Here is a 15,485-nt window from a genome sequence, read left to right on the forward strand (position 1 = left end):
TCCTTGGAAACCTCATGGACCTTGTTAGCTTCCTAATTTTTATAGTAGTAAAAATTATTCTCTCCTTGAATTAGAGGGTCAGTGACCTAATAAAACATTCAGACCACTTGCTGTCCACAACACTTAAGCTCCCAAACACTATCTACCACCATCCAGTTCGCCACAGCTCTCCGATAAATTCACAAAGTTAATAAGGAAGCTGGCATGTGGATGGAGAATTCCAGCAAAAGTATTTCACACAAACCTGTATGTAAGTGCTGATTGAAGCCAAAAGAGTCGTCTACTCTATGATGATAGCAATCAGCAAATCTCATCCCAAGGGGAATCACTTGAAAACCCAGATTGCTGCCTCTGACTGCTATCTGTTTTAAGGAACTCTTTCATATTGTGCCAAAATCATGTGACTCCATGAGAGTTTTTAGGCACAGAGAAGAATCTCATATTTCCACCCATTGCGATAGAAATGTGTCTAATCCTATACATAGAGGCACTAGATGCACTGAAAGGATTTTGTGCCTCCACCTATGACCTTGCCCCTTGTCCTTTTTAACTGGTCAAAGCCATGTGAAATGCCATGTGGAATTCCTCCTGCTCACAGAAACCGTTAACTCCTCCTAGAGATGGAACTTGGCCTGGTGTCCTAGTATCCTGAAACCTGCTCTAAATGGCATGTTCTCAAAAAAGTAAAACTCAGACACCACTGACATAGCTTAACTATTATATAGTCTAGAACCTCTTCTCCCTGGCAAGGTTATTATGTAAGTGAATGCAAAGAGATTTTAGTAGTGCCTGGCCTTCAGTGATAGCCTAGATCCCTCCAGTCAGCCTTCAGGCTGGTTCCTGTCACAGCCAAAACTGATGGAAGATATCCTTATGATGAACAGTGGCAAAACAGTGGTGCTGAAACTTCTAGAATTGTCAGTCATTCTGGATACTATCAATCACAAGATATTATTGCTTGATCCTGTCTGTCATAATGAGAATCAATGGGATGCTTTTAAACTATCTATTCTTTTTTCTTCTCAAAGATCCTGAGAGTCAGCTGTTTCTCTCCTCCCCGTGAACTTTACCCATGATCTCCCAGAGGGTGCAACAGTTAGGGACCTGATACAGAACCCATAAAATAGAATCTTTTGATTGACTTCATTGTGTTTTGGATCAGGCCTATAATGAGATGATGAGGGGTACATTGCCAGTAATTTCACACAGCTCTGTCACCTTTTTATTCATCTTAGAAAGTGCGGTCTCCCTGATATCCTACCACATAAAGTAAATTGGAGTAAAGAACAGCTGGCTCTAACTGAACCCAGGAAAGACCAAAGAAATGATAGTTAGAAGAAAGAATCTCTAGATCTATCTGAGGGTTTAGATGTTTCTTTAGTTGCTTTACCAAAACTTTCTCATTTCTTTCCATAAAAACTGGAGATTACAGACAGAATATTAACTAGTGAGATTACTAGCCATAAATTGCCCATCTGTCACCCTGTCTTTCTAAAAGGAGGAATTAACAATCTTCTCCAATTATAGACAAAGTGTTTCCTCACTGGACTTCTCAAAAGAAGGGATACATATAAGTCCAACTCATAGGTTGGAGCCTGAAGCTCCCTAAGTGTCTACGGAATGTAAGTCTTGAAACATTGTTACATGCCTCAAAGACTTATCTCCTATAGTCATATCGATAGGTTTAAAAATTGCCTTTTTCACTGTAGATGGAAGAAAATATGGTGGAAAAATATAAAATATCTTTCTCCATTCTGCATCTTGCTCTGATCTATAATAAACTGTCTAAAAACCCAGCCAAGTAAATTGTATTAACTTTAAAAGTTCTTAGAAGTTAGGTTGACATAGGCTGGAATAGCTATAACGTAACTAACTCCCAGGGGAGACGCAGCTATGTTGATATAGGAATGTTTCACTTGATGTAACTGCCATTGCTCAGGGAAGGGTATTCCTACACCAACAGAAAAAAAATTTCCATTGGTGTAGACTGCATCTACACACTAAAGGGTTATGTCAGAATAGCTATGATGTTGTAGCTTTGCATAGTATAGACATATGCTAAGGCATGTACCTGAGTATTAGATAGGTTAGTTAAGGAAAAGCATGTGGAGATTCCCTCAGTAAATACTCAAAGGGCTTAATTCTGCATCTATTGAAGTCAATGGAAAAAATCTCATTGACTTAAATGGTGCAGGATTAAGCCCATAATGCATATATGTTCTCTTATGTGCCTACACTTATCCCTGCCTCTTTGATTATTGGTATACCTGCCTGCATTCATAAACAGGTCTGACTCTCCTTTAGGGGAGGGATGCCAGGCAAAAATGAGTTTGGAGTGAGCCGTCGTTCTAACATAGTTAGTGTGATCTCTTCCTCAGAAAGACTACTCTGATTGTCAAGTGCATGCCACTTTATATTTGATCGTGTCAGTATCAAGAGAGACAATTTGAACCATTGGAAGAAAGATGGACACAGAGTACAAGGAACACCACTGACTGCCACCAGAACCAGTGTATAACAACATGTACTGCTTGTGGAATCAAAATATATGTAAAAAAAGGAATAATGCATCCCTCAGGATTTCTATCCAAAGGCAAGCTTATGCCTGACAGAGAAAAACCCTGAATTTCCAATGAGTGTGAAAGCAGTATCGTTGAATACGAAACACAAATCATGTACCACACTTGCACCAATGAACATGCAATATGTAAAAGGAATGTAGCTTGAAATGGTCAGCAAAAATACATAGAACATGACACTGTGGGGCAAGTAGAGTGAAGATAAAAACAAAGAAACAAAACACATTGCATCACATGATCACAAGAGCCACAACATATTAATAAAAGGCCTGTTAGCATGGTGCAAAAACAGCTCTAAGGCTAGCCCATACATGTGTTTCTTCATGATTCCTCATTTATAGAGGATTTACTGTGCAATAATCCTGACCAACCTCGAAAGGAGACTCAGTTAAGGGATGCAAAAGACCTTGTGAAATAGTGGTTACCTTGGAATACTCATCATTAACTACACAGGAGTCTTTGACTTTACTGATGTATTTGTGGGTTTTTCAGGAGTATAATCCCACCAGTAAAGCAATGGAAATAACTGCTGTAGCAGTATCCTGATTTGCACCTATTGGAGTACTTCCCTAGTATCTTGTAAGGGACAGAAGTTGATGGCATATCAAAAAACTGTTCAGAAGTTCAACAGAAAATGCAAAACCCACATGGCTCATCATCTACATTATTATTGACTCAGACAGTAAACACAGGCCACGTTTCCTAATTATGAATTGTATCTATCAGTAGCCAATATAAAAGTAAGATGGTTGCCAGAGGTTAAACCTCATAGATATTGCTCATTTTACTGTCATAAATCCTTGTGCACCAAGATACATGTGAGATTGGCATCCAATAGAACATTCTTGGAAAAGCTTTCAATACCAGTCATCTCAGGGTATGTCTACACTGCCATTAGACTCATGCCAGCTGGTGCGGGCTAACAGGCTGTGTAATCGCAGGTGTTCGGGCTTGGGCTGGAGCCCAAGCTTTGGGACATAGCCTGAATGTCTACACCACAATTAAACAGCCTCTTAGCCCAAGGCCCCTGAGCCTGAGTCAGCTGGCATGGGCCAGCCGTGGGTGTCTCACTGGAGTGTAGACATACCCGCAGTAAGATATGCGGCAAGAATTCCACACCACCTCCAAAGAACTAATCTTCTAGCCAATTTGAATAATAGCAATACTTTCCTTTCTTAGGTTGCTCTAGATCACGACACACAGCTTGGCATAGAGAATCCTCCCCTGTGTATGAGCTTAACTTTTCTTACTGAGGATGCCAAACAGGGCCGGCTCCAGGCACCAGCATCCCAAGCAGGTGCTTGGAGTGCCAATCTGCAAGGGGTGGTAGTCCATGTATTTTTGCCCCCAAGCAGCACTCCAAATTGCCGCCGTGGATGGCGGGGGAAGTCCGTGTGCCGTTAGTGCGGCACGTGTGTTTCCATAGCGGTGGCAATTCAGCGGCAGCTTCTATGTTCAGCTGTCCGCGGCGGCACAGCTTCTGTCTTCCAGTTGAAGACAGAAGCTGCCTCCGAATTGCTGCCCCCGCCATCTGCGGCGGCAATTCAGTGCGCTGCTTGGGGCGGCAAAAACAGTAGAGCCACCCCTGATGCCAAATAACATCAGTCAAACATTATATGCCATACAGTGAGTTGCAAAGATGAGGAATGAGTTTGTGCCCCATGACTGCCAAAGAACAGAGCTAAAACCCGTAGTAAAGAAGTACAATAGAATTGTGGGGAGAGCGGAATCTCCTGAATTACACTCAAGTACCATGGTGGGGAAGCCCCTAGAGCAGGGGCGGGCAAACTTTTTGGCCTGAGGGCCACATCGGGTTTCCAAAATTGTATGGAGGGCCAGTTAGGGGAGGCTGTGCCTCTCCAAACAGCCAAGCATGGCCCAGCCCCCCCATCCACCCCCATCCAACCCCCGCTCTCCTTCCTGACTGCCCCCCAGGACCCCTGCCCCCATGTTCCCCACCCTCTGACCACCCTGACCCCATCCACACCCCTGTCCCCTTTCCACCACCCCAAACTCCCCTGCCCTCTATCCAACCCCTGCTGCTCTCTGCCCCCTTACCGTGCTGCCTGGAGCACCGGTGGCTGGCAGCGCTACAGCCATGCCGTCCAGAGCACCAGGACAGGCAGCCACACTGCCTGCCTGGGGGCTAGCCTCCCGGGCCAGGAGCTCAGGGGCCAGGCAGGAGGGTCCTGCAGGCTGTAGTTTGCCCACCTCTGCCCTAGAGGTTCAGCTGCAAAAAACATGAAAATCTGTGTTTTTGTGGAACAGAACCCAGTGGGAAGAGATTACTGAGGTGTCAGAGTGTGGAGGTAGAAACATGAAGGGGAAGATTGGAGAAACTAAAACACACACATTTAAAAATCTTCTCCTGATAGACCCCCAACACTACTATCTCAAAATCTGTCACCTAGAATGATGCTGTTTTGAGAGCAGGTCCTATCTCTGTTATACTCAGTGTTGTCAACTTTCATAATTTGATCACAAGTCTCACAATTGTTAGCGTTTTTCTTAAAGTTCCAGCTTGTGGAGTCAGATAGCTACAAGAGATTCTCAGCTTTTATTATTTAAAAGAGTAGGTTTTTAGTCTTCCTGGTCACCGAGAAACTTGTAAATGTGACCAGAGTGTATTTAATGGCCTAGAAACTAGATGATAGATCAAAAGAACCCCCACTCTGTTTAAAAAAAACACAATTTTTAAAGACCTGACTCCTGATTATTGAACACTTTGGGTTGGCAATTCTGGGTACTCTATAAATATTAAGGCCTGGTTTCCCAATTCACCAATCTAACAGGAGTTGTAACTCCATTAATCTGAATACAGTTAGTCTGGATTTACAGTGGTGTGAGATCAGAATCACTTTTTTTTTTTTTTTTTTTTACATTTTGGTAAAATTGCTGAACCAAATATTTTCATAAAGACCAGCATGGATTAGAAAAGAATAAGTAAATGTTATGGCAGATTGTGTTTTAAATTATTAGCAAATTGACAGAATATTTAAAATATGATCAAGTATAATATAAGTGGTGAGGCAATTCTGCTCTTAGGAGTACTGTATATACCAATGTTCTAACAAATTTTAACTCTTCTGACATCAAGAATTTAGGCTGTGATTTTTCAAAGCTGACTTAATGGAGCTAAGCACCCGATTCCCATCACAATTAAATGGACTTTGGGTGCCCATTTGCCTTAGGGACTGTTGAAAATCATAACTTCAAATCATAAATGCTTTTAATACCTGATTTATGGTATTTTAGGGTATAATCTGTCTGGGGCACGGCCTAGCTCCTCAGACATGTTTGTACAGTGCCTAGTACATTTTGAGTGCTATTGAACTATGAGTTCAGCAACTAACAAATACTAAGCAGTGGTTTATAATATCTTCATAGTCAGAACAAATTAATGACCTTTCTACTTGTTTCTCTCAATAAACCAAAAATGTGCAGAAATATTAACTAAACCAACAAACATGCTCTGCATAGCTTTTGTTTAACAGTAAAGTACAATCCTTTGTTAACTAATACAAATAAAAATGGAAGTGAATCTGATTCACGTTAAGGCTGTGCTTTTGTGTGTCGGGCAACATAAAAACATTTCACTTTTAGCACATCTGAATTGAAACTATGTTGGTATTTCATATCATTTAAAATTGGGGCTCTTCTAAATTACATCAAAATGGGAGCATAACAAAAAGAGAGAGAGAAAAATAATTAAACACTTCAAAATACTAAGTTCTTTTCTTCAATCACATGAACAGAGACCAAAATAATTTTAAAACAAATATTTCCAACTTTTCATCCCCCCAACAGTTGATCTAATCAGTTTAGATATCAGTTTTGCTGTATTATTCAGAACATGGTAAATTTGGTAAACGATAGCAACTTAATACATTTGGATAGAACCATATTAAAATAAATAGAATCAACTGTACTTTAAGCAGTATCTGGTTACATGTAGTTAGACATTGGTAACAGTGCTAAAATAGGAGCTTTTCATTTTTTTGTTTTCCTTTGCTTCTTGTTGAATTCTGGCTTCTTTAAAGATGTATAGACTGGCGTGATAGTGTCCAAAGGCCATAAATTGTTAAATTATTTGTGTAAATGTGTGTTATAACATTGTGTTTTCTGTTATTTCACAGTAGAAGCTGTATTGATTAGCAATCATAGAAATATTTCAAAAGCAATTAAAGGTACTAATGTTTCATTTGTAAATCATAGCTTGGCTTTGGTGGACAAATAGCCTCGTGTCAGAAATGTACACATCCCTCTTCTCTGTTAACAAGGCGAGAGATAGCAGTTAAGAACCTATTTATGCAATAGGAATGACTGCACAGAGCTTTATTGTGCTGAAATAAGAAAATATACAGAGAAGACTGAATACTGTTATGACAGGAATTATTTTAAATTGCATTCTCTACAGAAATACCCATTGATATTACTTACGTGCATGTGTACACACTGTAAAAGAAAAAGTAATAGATCAATAGACCATGTTAATAGCAGGAAGGCAAATCCTGTTCACATTACTCAGATGATTAGTCCCATTGTGTCGAATTCAGATATGCATATGCAACTCCCCCTGAAATCAAAGAAAACTGTGCAATAAAAGAGAATTTGGCCCATTAACTTCAATGGGATTCTCTGCATAAGTGAAAAACAAGCAGGATGTGGCCCAAGAAGTGGACAGTGCATAGTAACTTATGTGGGAGTCCTGTTTCTGAATACAATGAGTTTACTCAGTGGGTGGGCATTGTTTCCATTGAAACGAATGGTAAAACTTGAATTACCTTCAGACGAAACAAAGGCTAATGCTGAACAATTTAGCAAATCTCTCGCCCATAATGACCAAGTTGTAAGCAGAATCCTTGTCTTCATTCCATGAACAAAATTAACATTGTATCTTTGGGGAATCCTGAGGTTCTAGTTCAGGTAAACTCCAGTGAACCTGAATAACAGGTGAGCAAGTACCTGCAGTTTATGGGCCAGATCTTCAGCTTGTGTAAATCTGGCTTGAATGGAGTACACAGAGGATCTGGGCTATACATTTCTAAATTAAATATATTTAACAACATATCAATTTAAATTTTCACAGTTATGCAAAATTATAGGTTTTAATAGTTTTTTCCTATTTTTATCTATTTAAATTTTCAGTTGTGGGAAATGATGGGGGTCAGACAATAATTGTTGTAGTCAAAAAGTTAAAGCCTTGTAATCATTAAAACACAAATAGCCAACGTCACAGGTCAAGATATACAAAGTAAGTGTACTTAAACCAAACTTTAAGTTCTCAAGCAGCATTTTTCTTACTTCGCCTACTTGTAAATTTTGATTATTATCAATGGAAATACTTTTGTCAGAGTGTGTATGGTGAAATCGACATTTACTGACCTTTACCTATAAAAATCTAATCCTTCCAAGCTTAGTTATATCTTATCGTTATCCTGTTGCAATATATTCATACATGTTCTGATTACATTTCCTGTAATGCAAGAAATAAAAAAAAATATGTGTGGGCACTACATAGGGTGACCAGACAGCAAATGTGAAAAATCGGGACAGGGGGTGGGGGATAATAGGACCCTATATAAGAAAAAGACCCAAAAATTGGGACTGTCCCTATAAAATCAGGACATCTGGTCACCCTAGCACTACACTTCCAAGAGACCCTGCTAGTATTCAAATTAAATGATATAGAGAACACCTATTTGAGCCCATATTTTGATCAAACTACACGTTCATTAAATTGGATGACTTGAAAATACAGTAACTCGTCACTTAAAGTCGTCCAAGTTAACGTTCTTTCATTGTTACGTTGCTGATCAGTTAGGGAACATGCTCATTTAAAGTTGCGCAGTTCTCCCTTATAACGTTGTTTGGCAGCTGCCTGCTTTGTCCCACTGCTTGCAGAAAGAGCAGCCCATTGGAACTAGCTTGGAACCCGGGTGGACTGGCAGTCACCCCTATCAGCTCCCCACTCGCCTAAGTTCCCTGTGTGGCAGCGGCCCAGCAGGCTATCAATTGCCAGCAGTTCAGCTGTCCCTCCCCCACTGCCATGTGCTGCTCCTGCCCTCTGCCTTGGAGCTGCTCCCAGGAGCCTCCTGCTTGCTGTGCGGGGGGGAGGAGGAGAGAGGAGGGCTAATATCAGGGTGTACCCCTCCCTCCTGCACCCCGCTTACCCCATCTCCATAGAGCAGGGGGTAGAACATGATAGGGCTCAGGACAGAGGGAGGGAGGGAGCATGCTGGCAGCAGCTGCTGTCTCAACTTCCTGGTCTACTTAAAAAGGAAATCTACTTAGAGTAGTTCAGCGTACTTAAAGGGGAAATGCACATTTCTCTGTCACGCACACATCTCTGTCATGCTGTCTCCCCTCCCTCCATTCATGCTGCCTTGTAGAGTATGAGGCTACATTAATAACAATGTGTTAACCACTGAGGGCTCAGCCAAGTTCTAGTTCATCATTTAACAGTAAGGCATTCCCTGGGAAATATCCCACCCTCTGACTCCACCACCTCAACCAAGTTTTACAATCATCATTGCTGTGTACAGTATTAAATTGTTTCTTTAAAACTTATACTATGTATACACTTTGTCTGGTGAAAAAAATCCCCTGGACCCTAAGCCCCCCTATTTACATTAATTCTTATGGGGAAATTGGATTCGCTTAACATAGTTTCGCTTAAAGTCACATTTTTCAGGAATGTAACTACAACATTAAGCGAGGAGTTACTGTATTCTGAACAGCCTTGCTACTCACCACTATTTTTATGTCAATGCATTCATATTGGGAACAAAGAAAACATTACAAGTTATTTTAAATTATTTGCATAGTATTGATGTGAAACCCTTTCATTTTTCTCTTCAGGTCCTAAAGGGGTTTCCAGAATGCTTACAAGCTGACATTTGTCTACACCTCAACCAAAACTTGCTTCAGAACTGCAAAGCTTTCCAGGGGGCCAGTAAAGGTTGTCTCCGAGCTTTAGCTATGAAGTTTAAGACAACCCATGCTCCTCCTGGTGACACCTTAGTCCACTGTGGTGATGTTCTCACAGCTCTTTACTTCCTGTCAAGAGGCTCCATTGAAATCCTCAAGAATGACATTGTTGTAGCCATTCTTGGTATGTATTTGTAAACTAAGGAGATGGAATGTCATCTTTCTGCTAGTACAAACTACAGAACAGCAGACTGAAAAGGTCCATTGCCATATTTGGTTCGTGTACCCTGTGAATGATTCAGTCACTTTAAAATCAAGCTTCTCAGTGACTAGTTTAGCAGCACCACCTACACAATATCCTCACCTCATGGTCAGGAAGGGAGCCTGTCCATATCACAAGTGAATTTGCTGTACAGGGGAAAGGATAGGATCTGGAGAGTCCATACAGGGAGTGGAGAATCCCTGTGCACCAAAGAGCCCAGCTGCCTGTGCATTTAGAATTTTCCCTGATCAACTCCAACATAAATCCCTGCCTTTGTTAATATTATGTGAAACAGCATTAATGTAGGCACTTCCCCCTACTGTGAGTCAGTCTTATGGCATTGGCTCCTTAGAGGTGAGGTTACAATTGGAGATGGGTGAATAATGGATTTTTCCATGCATTGGCAATTCCAAAATATTGGGAGGAAAAAATGTTTCGCGTCAAAACACAAACAAAATTTTGAAAAATTTAAAAGTAAAAAAAACCATTTTGAGTCCAACAAAATGTTTCACCTCAATTTTGAGCATTTTAAACATTTTCACTGTTTTTTCTAACAGAATTAAAGGAAATGTTGAACCAAAAAGTCATTTTGAATTTTAAAAGTGAAGTGTTTCATTTAGAAAATGTTGAAATTAAATGTTCTGATTTTTTGGAATTTTGGAGGGGAGAAGTCAACTGAAGAAATTTTGACAAGAATTCATGAAATGTTTTGGTGTTGCCAAATCTTCATTTTTCACCAAAAATTGTTTCATGCAAAAAATGTCACCTATCTTTAATTACAATGGAGTTGTGTTGAACAAAAAGTTTTAACCTTCCTCACTGGAGTCAATAGAAGTTTTGTCATCTACTTCACTGGGAGCAGGATCAAACCCCAGCAGAAAACACAGAGGGGAGAGAGAGGCGATGTGAAAATAATTGTAGTCCTCACAGTCAAAAAGAAAATGAGGGAATTATTTTTATTTTATTGGCTATTGTGCTATGCAAATGATAGGCTTTTATGCTTGCTTGCTGCTGCATTGGTCAATAAGGGTTTGTGACAGCAAGAATATAAACACATGGGAGAGTACAAGTCAACAATAAAACGATATTGGTCAGAATGATGGGCTGGTTTAAATTAGCCTGCATGAAATTAGCCTTCAATAAAACCTCATTGAAAAAGAACAAAGATAAACAACATTTTGCCAAAAACATCTTAGGGCCCTATTATTGCCTCCTGCAGAAAAGCACACAGGAGGGGAAATTAACATGGAAAACTCCTGTTTATGCATCCTTCTCTCCACTGGGAAAGGTTTGCAGCCACACACAAGTGGCATGTCCAAAGCCCTCTGCACTGTGCATATGTCCCCAAATCCTCAAAGAAACCCTTAGACGTGAGGGTTTGGACAGTCAGGCCCTTCTTGGTGCTCCCCAAGCCCCTTCCTCCTGGCAGTATGTCATTGAAGAGCCAAGCCGTGCTATCACTATGGATCTGATTGCAGTGGCACACTAACCCTTTTCTCAGAGGGAGATTATGCAGCTCAGCATTATAATGGAAAAAACAGTCGTCCTGGAGAGTATAATGCTGCGTAGTTGGACTGCTCCCAGTTCCTCCCTCTCTGGACTGCCATCCCCCCAAATTTTCAGAACTCCAACCATGCAGTATATTGTGGGGGGGGGGGGCTTTTTAGCATTGTTGGTTAAGGGGGGGCAAGGTTTGTATGATGGCCCATTGCTACCTCTTTCCAGGCCAGAGCTGAAGGGTGTTTGTGATCATTTTGTCCCCTCTGTGCCTTGCAGAAGAAGGGATGTAGGGAAGAAACAAAGGCCAAGATTTCCTAAGTGGCTACTGAGTCACTGAATTTGGGTACCCAACTTGGAACACTCTGGGCCTTATTTTCAGAGGAGCTGAGCATCCACAACTTTGTTTTGAAGTAAATTGGAGCTATAGGTGCTCAGCACTTCTGATAACAAGGTACAAAGTGTCTCAAGATGGGCACCCAAAATCAAAGTTCACTCCTGAACATGTTGGCCAAAATCTTTGTAAATTTTTGAAAGACGGATAATGGAGATGAATTCTGGACCCATTTCAGTCTGAAGGCCTGATCCCACATACCTCACTGCATGCAATGGAGATTTTGCCTGAACGAAGTGTGGAGTGATTACAGAGTTCCTGGTCCTTCCACAGCTACCAGAGATCAGGATGCAGCAGGGATCTTAATAAATGAGGGAACTTCCTTGTCAAAGGGTTCTCTAGTTACTGCTTAAGGCATGGTTCTTTGTGTCTACGTCCTCACACTACATATGCTATGAAAGATCAGACGCAGATTTTGGAAAAAAAGCACGTACATTACTGATGAGAATTTTAGTAATAAATACTGTAAATGTGTCAAAGTTGAAGGAAAGCAGAGATGTAAAAGCAGAGTTGTAAAAGCATGAAAACATCTCTGTTTAAGGGGCTCCTGTCTCTTGAGGTATTGAATTACTGTTCAAAATTAATTCTAACATTGAAAATTGAGTCGGCTTCTTCCATTGCAGATCTTTGGGGAAAGGACTATGTCATCATATATATTTGTACATTCGCTAACACGATGTGATCGCAATCCAGATTGGAAGCTCTGGGCACTACTGTAGTATAAAATATCATCATCATCAAGAATATTATTTACTACTCTAGATTATATTTTTGTTACAAGAAGGGGCTAGTAGAAATTCTGCATGTATTCTGTTATGGCAGGAATAATGCAGAACTGATTCAAAACAGAGTTTAAAAATTTCCAGATTTTCCTCTCACTTAGTCCGGTTTTATACCAGTGTAACACCATTGATTTTGATGGAATTACTCCTCTTACATTCACTGGTGTAAAACAGGATAATCAGGTTTTATAACTTCATATCCCATAGTATAAGTTTCTTGAAGAGTTATGGGTGTGTTCATTTTAATGGATTTCTCATAATTAAAATAATCTGTCTGATTTTGTTTTTGCAGGTAAAAATGATATTTTTGGAGAGATGGTACATCTTTATGCAAAACCAGGGAAATCAAATGCAGATGTGAGAGCTTTAACCTACTGTGACTTGCATAAGATCCAGCGAGAAGACCTACTAGAGGTTTTGGATATGTATCCTGAATTTTCTGATCTCTTTCTCACCAATCTAGAACTGACTTTTAATCTGAGACACGAAACATCAAAGGTACATACAGTAGGTGTTATTTTTTTCTATGATTTTCTTTCGAGTGTATGCATTAAGTCACAGAAAAGAAAGACATCCCTGGAAAATATAAGTTCTGGCTCTTCTCTTACACCAAAGTTAATTGACTTATAATGGTGTGAGAGTGGAATCAGTTCCATATGATCAAAACTGGAAAATAAATGAAAAACAAAGGTTAACAGAATTAAAAGCAAAAGGCTTGAGGTTTGGTCCCAGCGAAGTCGGTTAGACCTAGCAGATATGTCAATTAAAAAACTGTTTTGAAATAAACATGAATATAAACTTAATGAGGGAAATTTGACACTGTTGTCATATTTGTCAGAAATAGAAAATAAACAAGATCAGGCTACCCTGGTTCCATTTATGACATACTACAACAAATGTAATTGTCTTGCAAATCTTGTTCCACAGTTCTGTCCTCTTGGACTACATTTCCTATATTCAAAATTAACTAATAAAACATATGAAGCACTCTTGGTAGGACATCCCATGCTTGTCTTCTCTACCCTGAACCTGCAGAACTTCCGTTTGTCTCTCCTCCCACTAATGACTTCCTTACGATGCCTCCTTGCCCACAGTGTCCCTTCAAGAAAGGAGAAGGAAGTGCAGCCTGGGTAGGGTTTACTTCTCCCTGGAAGTTTGTCAATCTGGATTTGGAAAAAAAATAGAGAGTTGGACATTGGCTGAAGGTCAGGGTGCTTCTGGCTAACAGGAGTGAGAGGTGTTGCATTAGTTTGGATGGAATAAATGGACCCAAAGGGTCAAAGGTGTTAATAAGTTATTGTCACAGTCCAACATTAAACAGTGTTAAACAAGACTTGGGGTTTGGTAAACAGAGACCTCAGCCTGTGTAGTAAAATGGCAAATACATAATTAAAAATCTTGTTAACCTTTTATTAAAGATACAGAAAAGAATGGGGGGAATTTGCATTATTTGAAATCATAGCATATCAGGGTTGGAAGGGACCTCAGGAGGTCATCTAATGCAACCCCTGGCTCAAAGCAGGACCAATCTCCAGACAGATTTTTGCCAGAGATCCCTAAATGGTCCTTTCAAGGATTGAACTCATAACCCTGGATTTAGCAGGCTAATGCTCAAACCACTGAGCTATTCCTCCCCCCTGAAATAAAAAAAAGAAAGAAAGCAATGTCACCTTTAATAAATTACTATCTGCCAATAGATAACCTAATAACAGTTCAGGAGACAGAAATGTAAAGTATTAAGTAAAGCTTTCATTTTAACATCATCTCTTGTTCCCTTTCCTTTTAGCCGTAAAGTTTTTAGGAGGAAACCCCTTGACTGACAGTCTTTTAGATGGTATCAAAGACAGTAATCACTGTCCTTTTGGGGGAAATGGGAGGAAGTTAGTTGAGATGGGCTGGGGTTTTTATTATAGCTGTTGTTGCTGAAGTTCAACCCCATTTCCTAGAAGACAAAACAAGACACAAACACACAAAAGGGGAGAGGAATCAACAGCAAAGATAGAAAATGGAGCTTCTATCTCTGATGTTTCAGAGTAGCAGCCATGTTAGTCTGTATCCGCAAAAAAAACAGGAGTACTTGTGGCACCTTAAAGACTAACAAATAACATTCAAAAACCAGTGGGAGAACACTTCAGCCTCTCTAACCACTCAGTGACAGACTTGAAGGTGGCAATTTTGCAACAAAAAAACTTCAAAAACAGACTCCAAAGAGAAACTGCTGAACTTGAATTAATATGCAAACTAGATACAATTAACTGTGGCCTAAACAAAGACTGGGAATGGTTGGGTCATTACACCAATTGAATCTATTTCCCTATGTTAAGTTCTCCTCACACCTTCTATGGGCCATCTTAATTATCACTTCAAAAAGTTTTTTCCTCCTGCTATCGATAGCTCATCTCAATTGATTAGACTCTGCCTGTTGGTATGCATACTTCCACCTTTTCATGTTCTCTGTATGTATAAATATCCCCTGTCTGTGTGTTCCATTCTATGCATCCGAAGAAGTGAGCTGTAGCTCACGAAAGCTCATGCTTAAATAAATTTGTTAGTCTTTAAGGTGCCACAAGTACTCCTGTTTTTTTATCTCTGATGTTGAATCTCACTTGCAACCTCACTGCTGAAAAAAAGGAAGGCACAACACACAGTCTTATCAGTCACTCAGAGACCTGGCAAACTCATACCAGCATCAGGCTATTTAGGGCCTTGCTTTTAACTGCCTCTTTCTGGTCACAGGCTCTCAGCAGTGTTGCAAAATATACAGTTTTTGCCAGGTAAATTAGACTCCTCTTAGACAGAAGGCAAAAGGAGAGGGAGAGGAAAGAGAAGAAATAAGGTGGGGAAGGAAAAGGATACACAGAGTTGAGGAGCAGGGTGTGATAAAGTCTCCCATCCCAAGTAGTGGTTGGGATTTAGCTGGAGCCAGGTAGAGGTGGCAATATCTTCTGGCTCCCTCATTTCTGGACACCTTTCAGGATTAGGATGAAGATCCAGGGTCCCAGGAGACCGGGGGTAGCAGCTATGATGGTGAAGCTCGCTCC

General features: G+C 40.3%; 1 protein-coding gene across 3 annotated transcripts in view; it reads left to right on the forward strand.

Moving 5' to 3' along the window:
• The window catches only part of KCNH7 (potassium voltage-gated channel subfamily H member 7), a 320,233-nt gene that overhangs the window by 271,786 nt on the left and 32,962 nt on the right, over positions 1–15,485 (forward strand). For 2 of the 3 annotated variants that reach the window (XM_039495388.1, XM_039495390.1), the window contains 2 exons: positions 9,441–9,693; positions 12,737–12,951. In XM_039495388.1, coding sequence (XP_039351322.1) covers positions 9,441–9,693; positions 12,737–12,951 — 468 coding nt within the window. The remainder of the gene's footprint in view (positions 1–9,440; positions 9,694–12,736; positions 12,952–15,485) is intronic. The other variant, XM_039495387.1, reaches the window with a different exon arrangement.

This window comes from Mauremys reevesii, linkage group 11, assembly GCF_016161935.1.
Source record: "Mauremys reevesii isolate NIE-2019 linkage group 11, ASM1616193v1, whole genome shotgun sequence".
Classification (NCBI taxonomy): domain Eukaryota; kingdom Metazoa; phylum Chordata; order Testudines; family Geoemydidae; genus Mauremys; species Mauremys reevesii.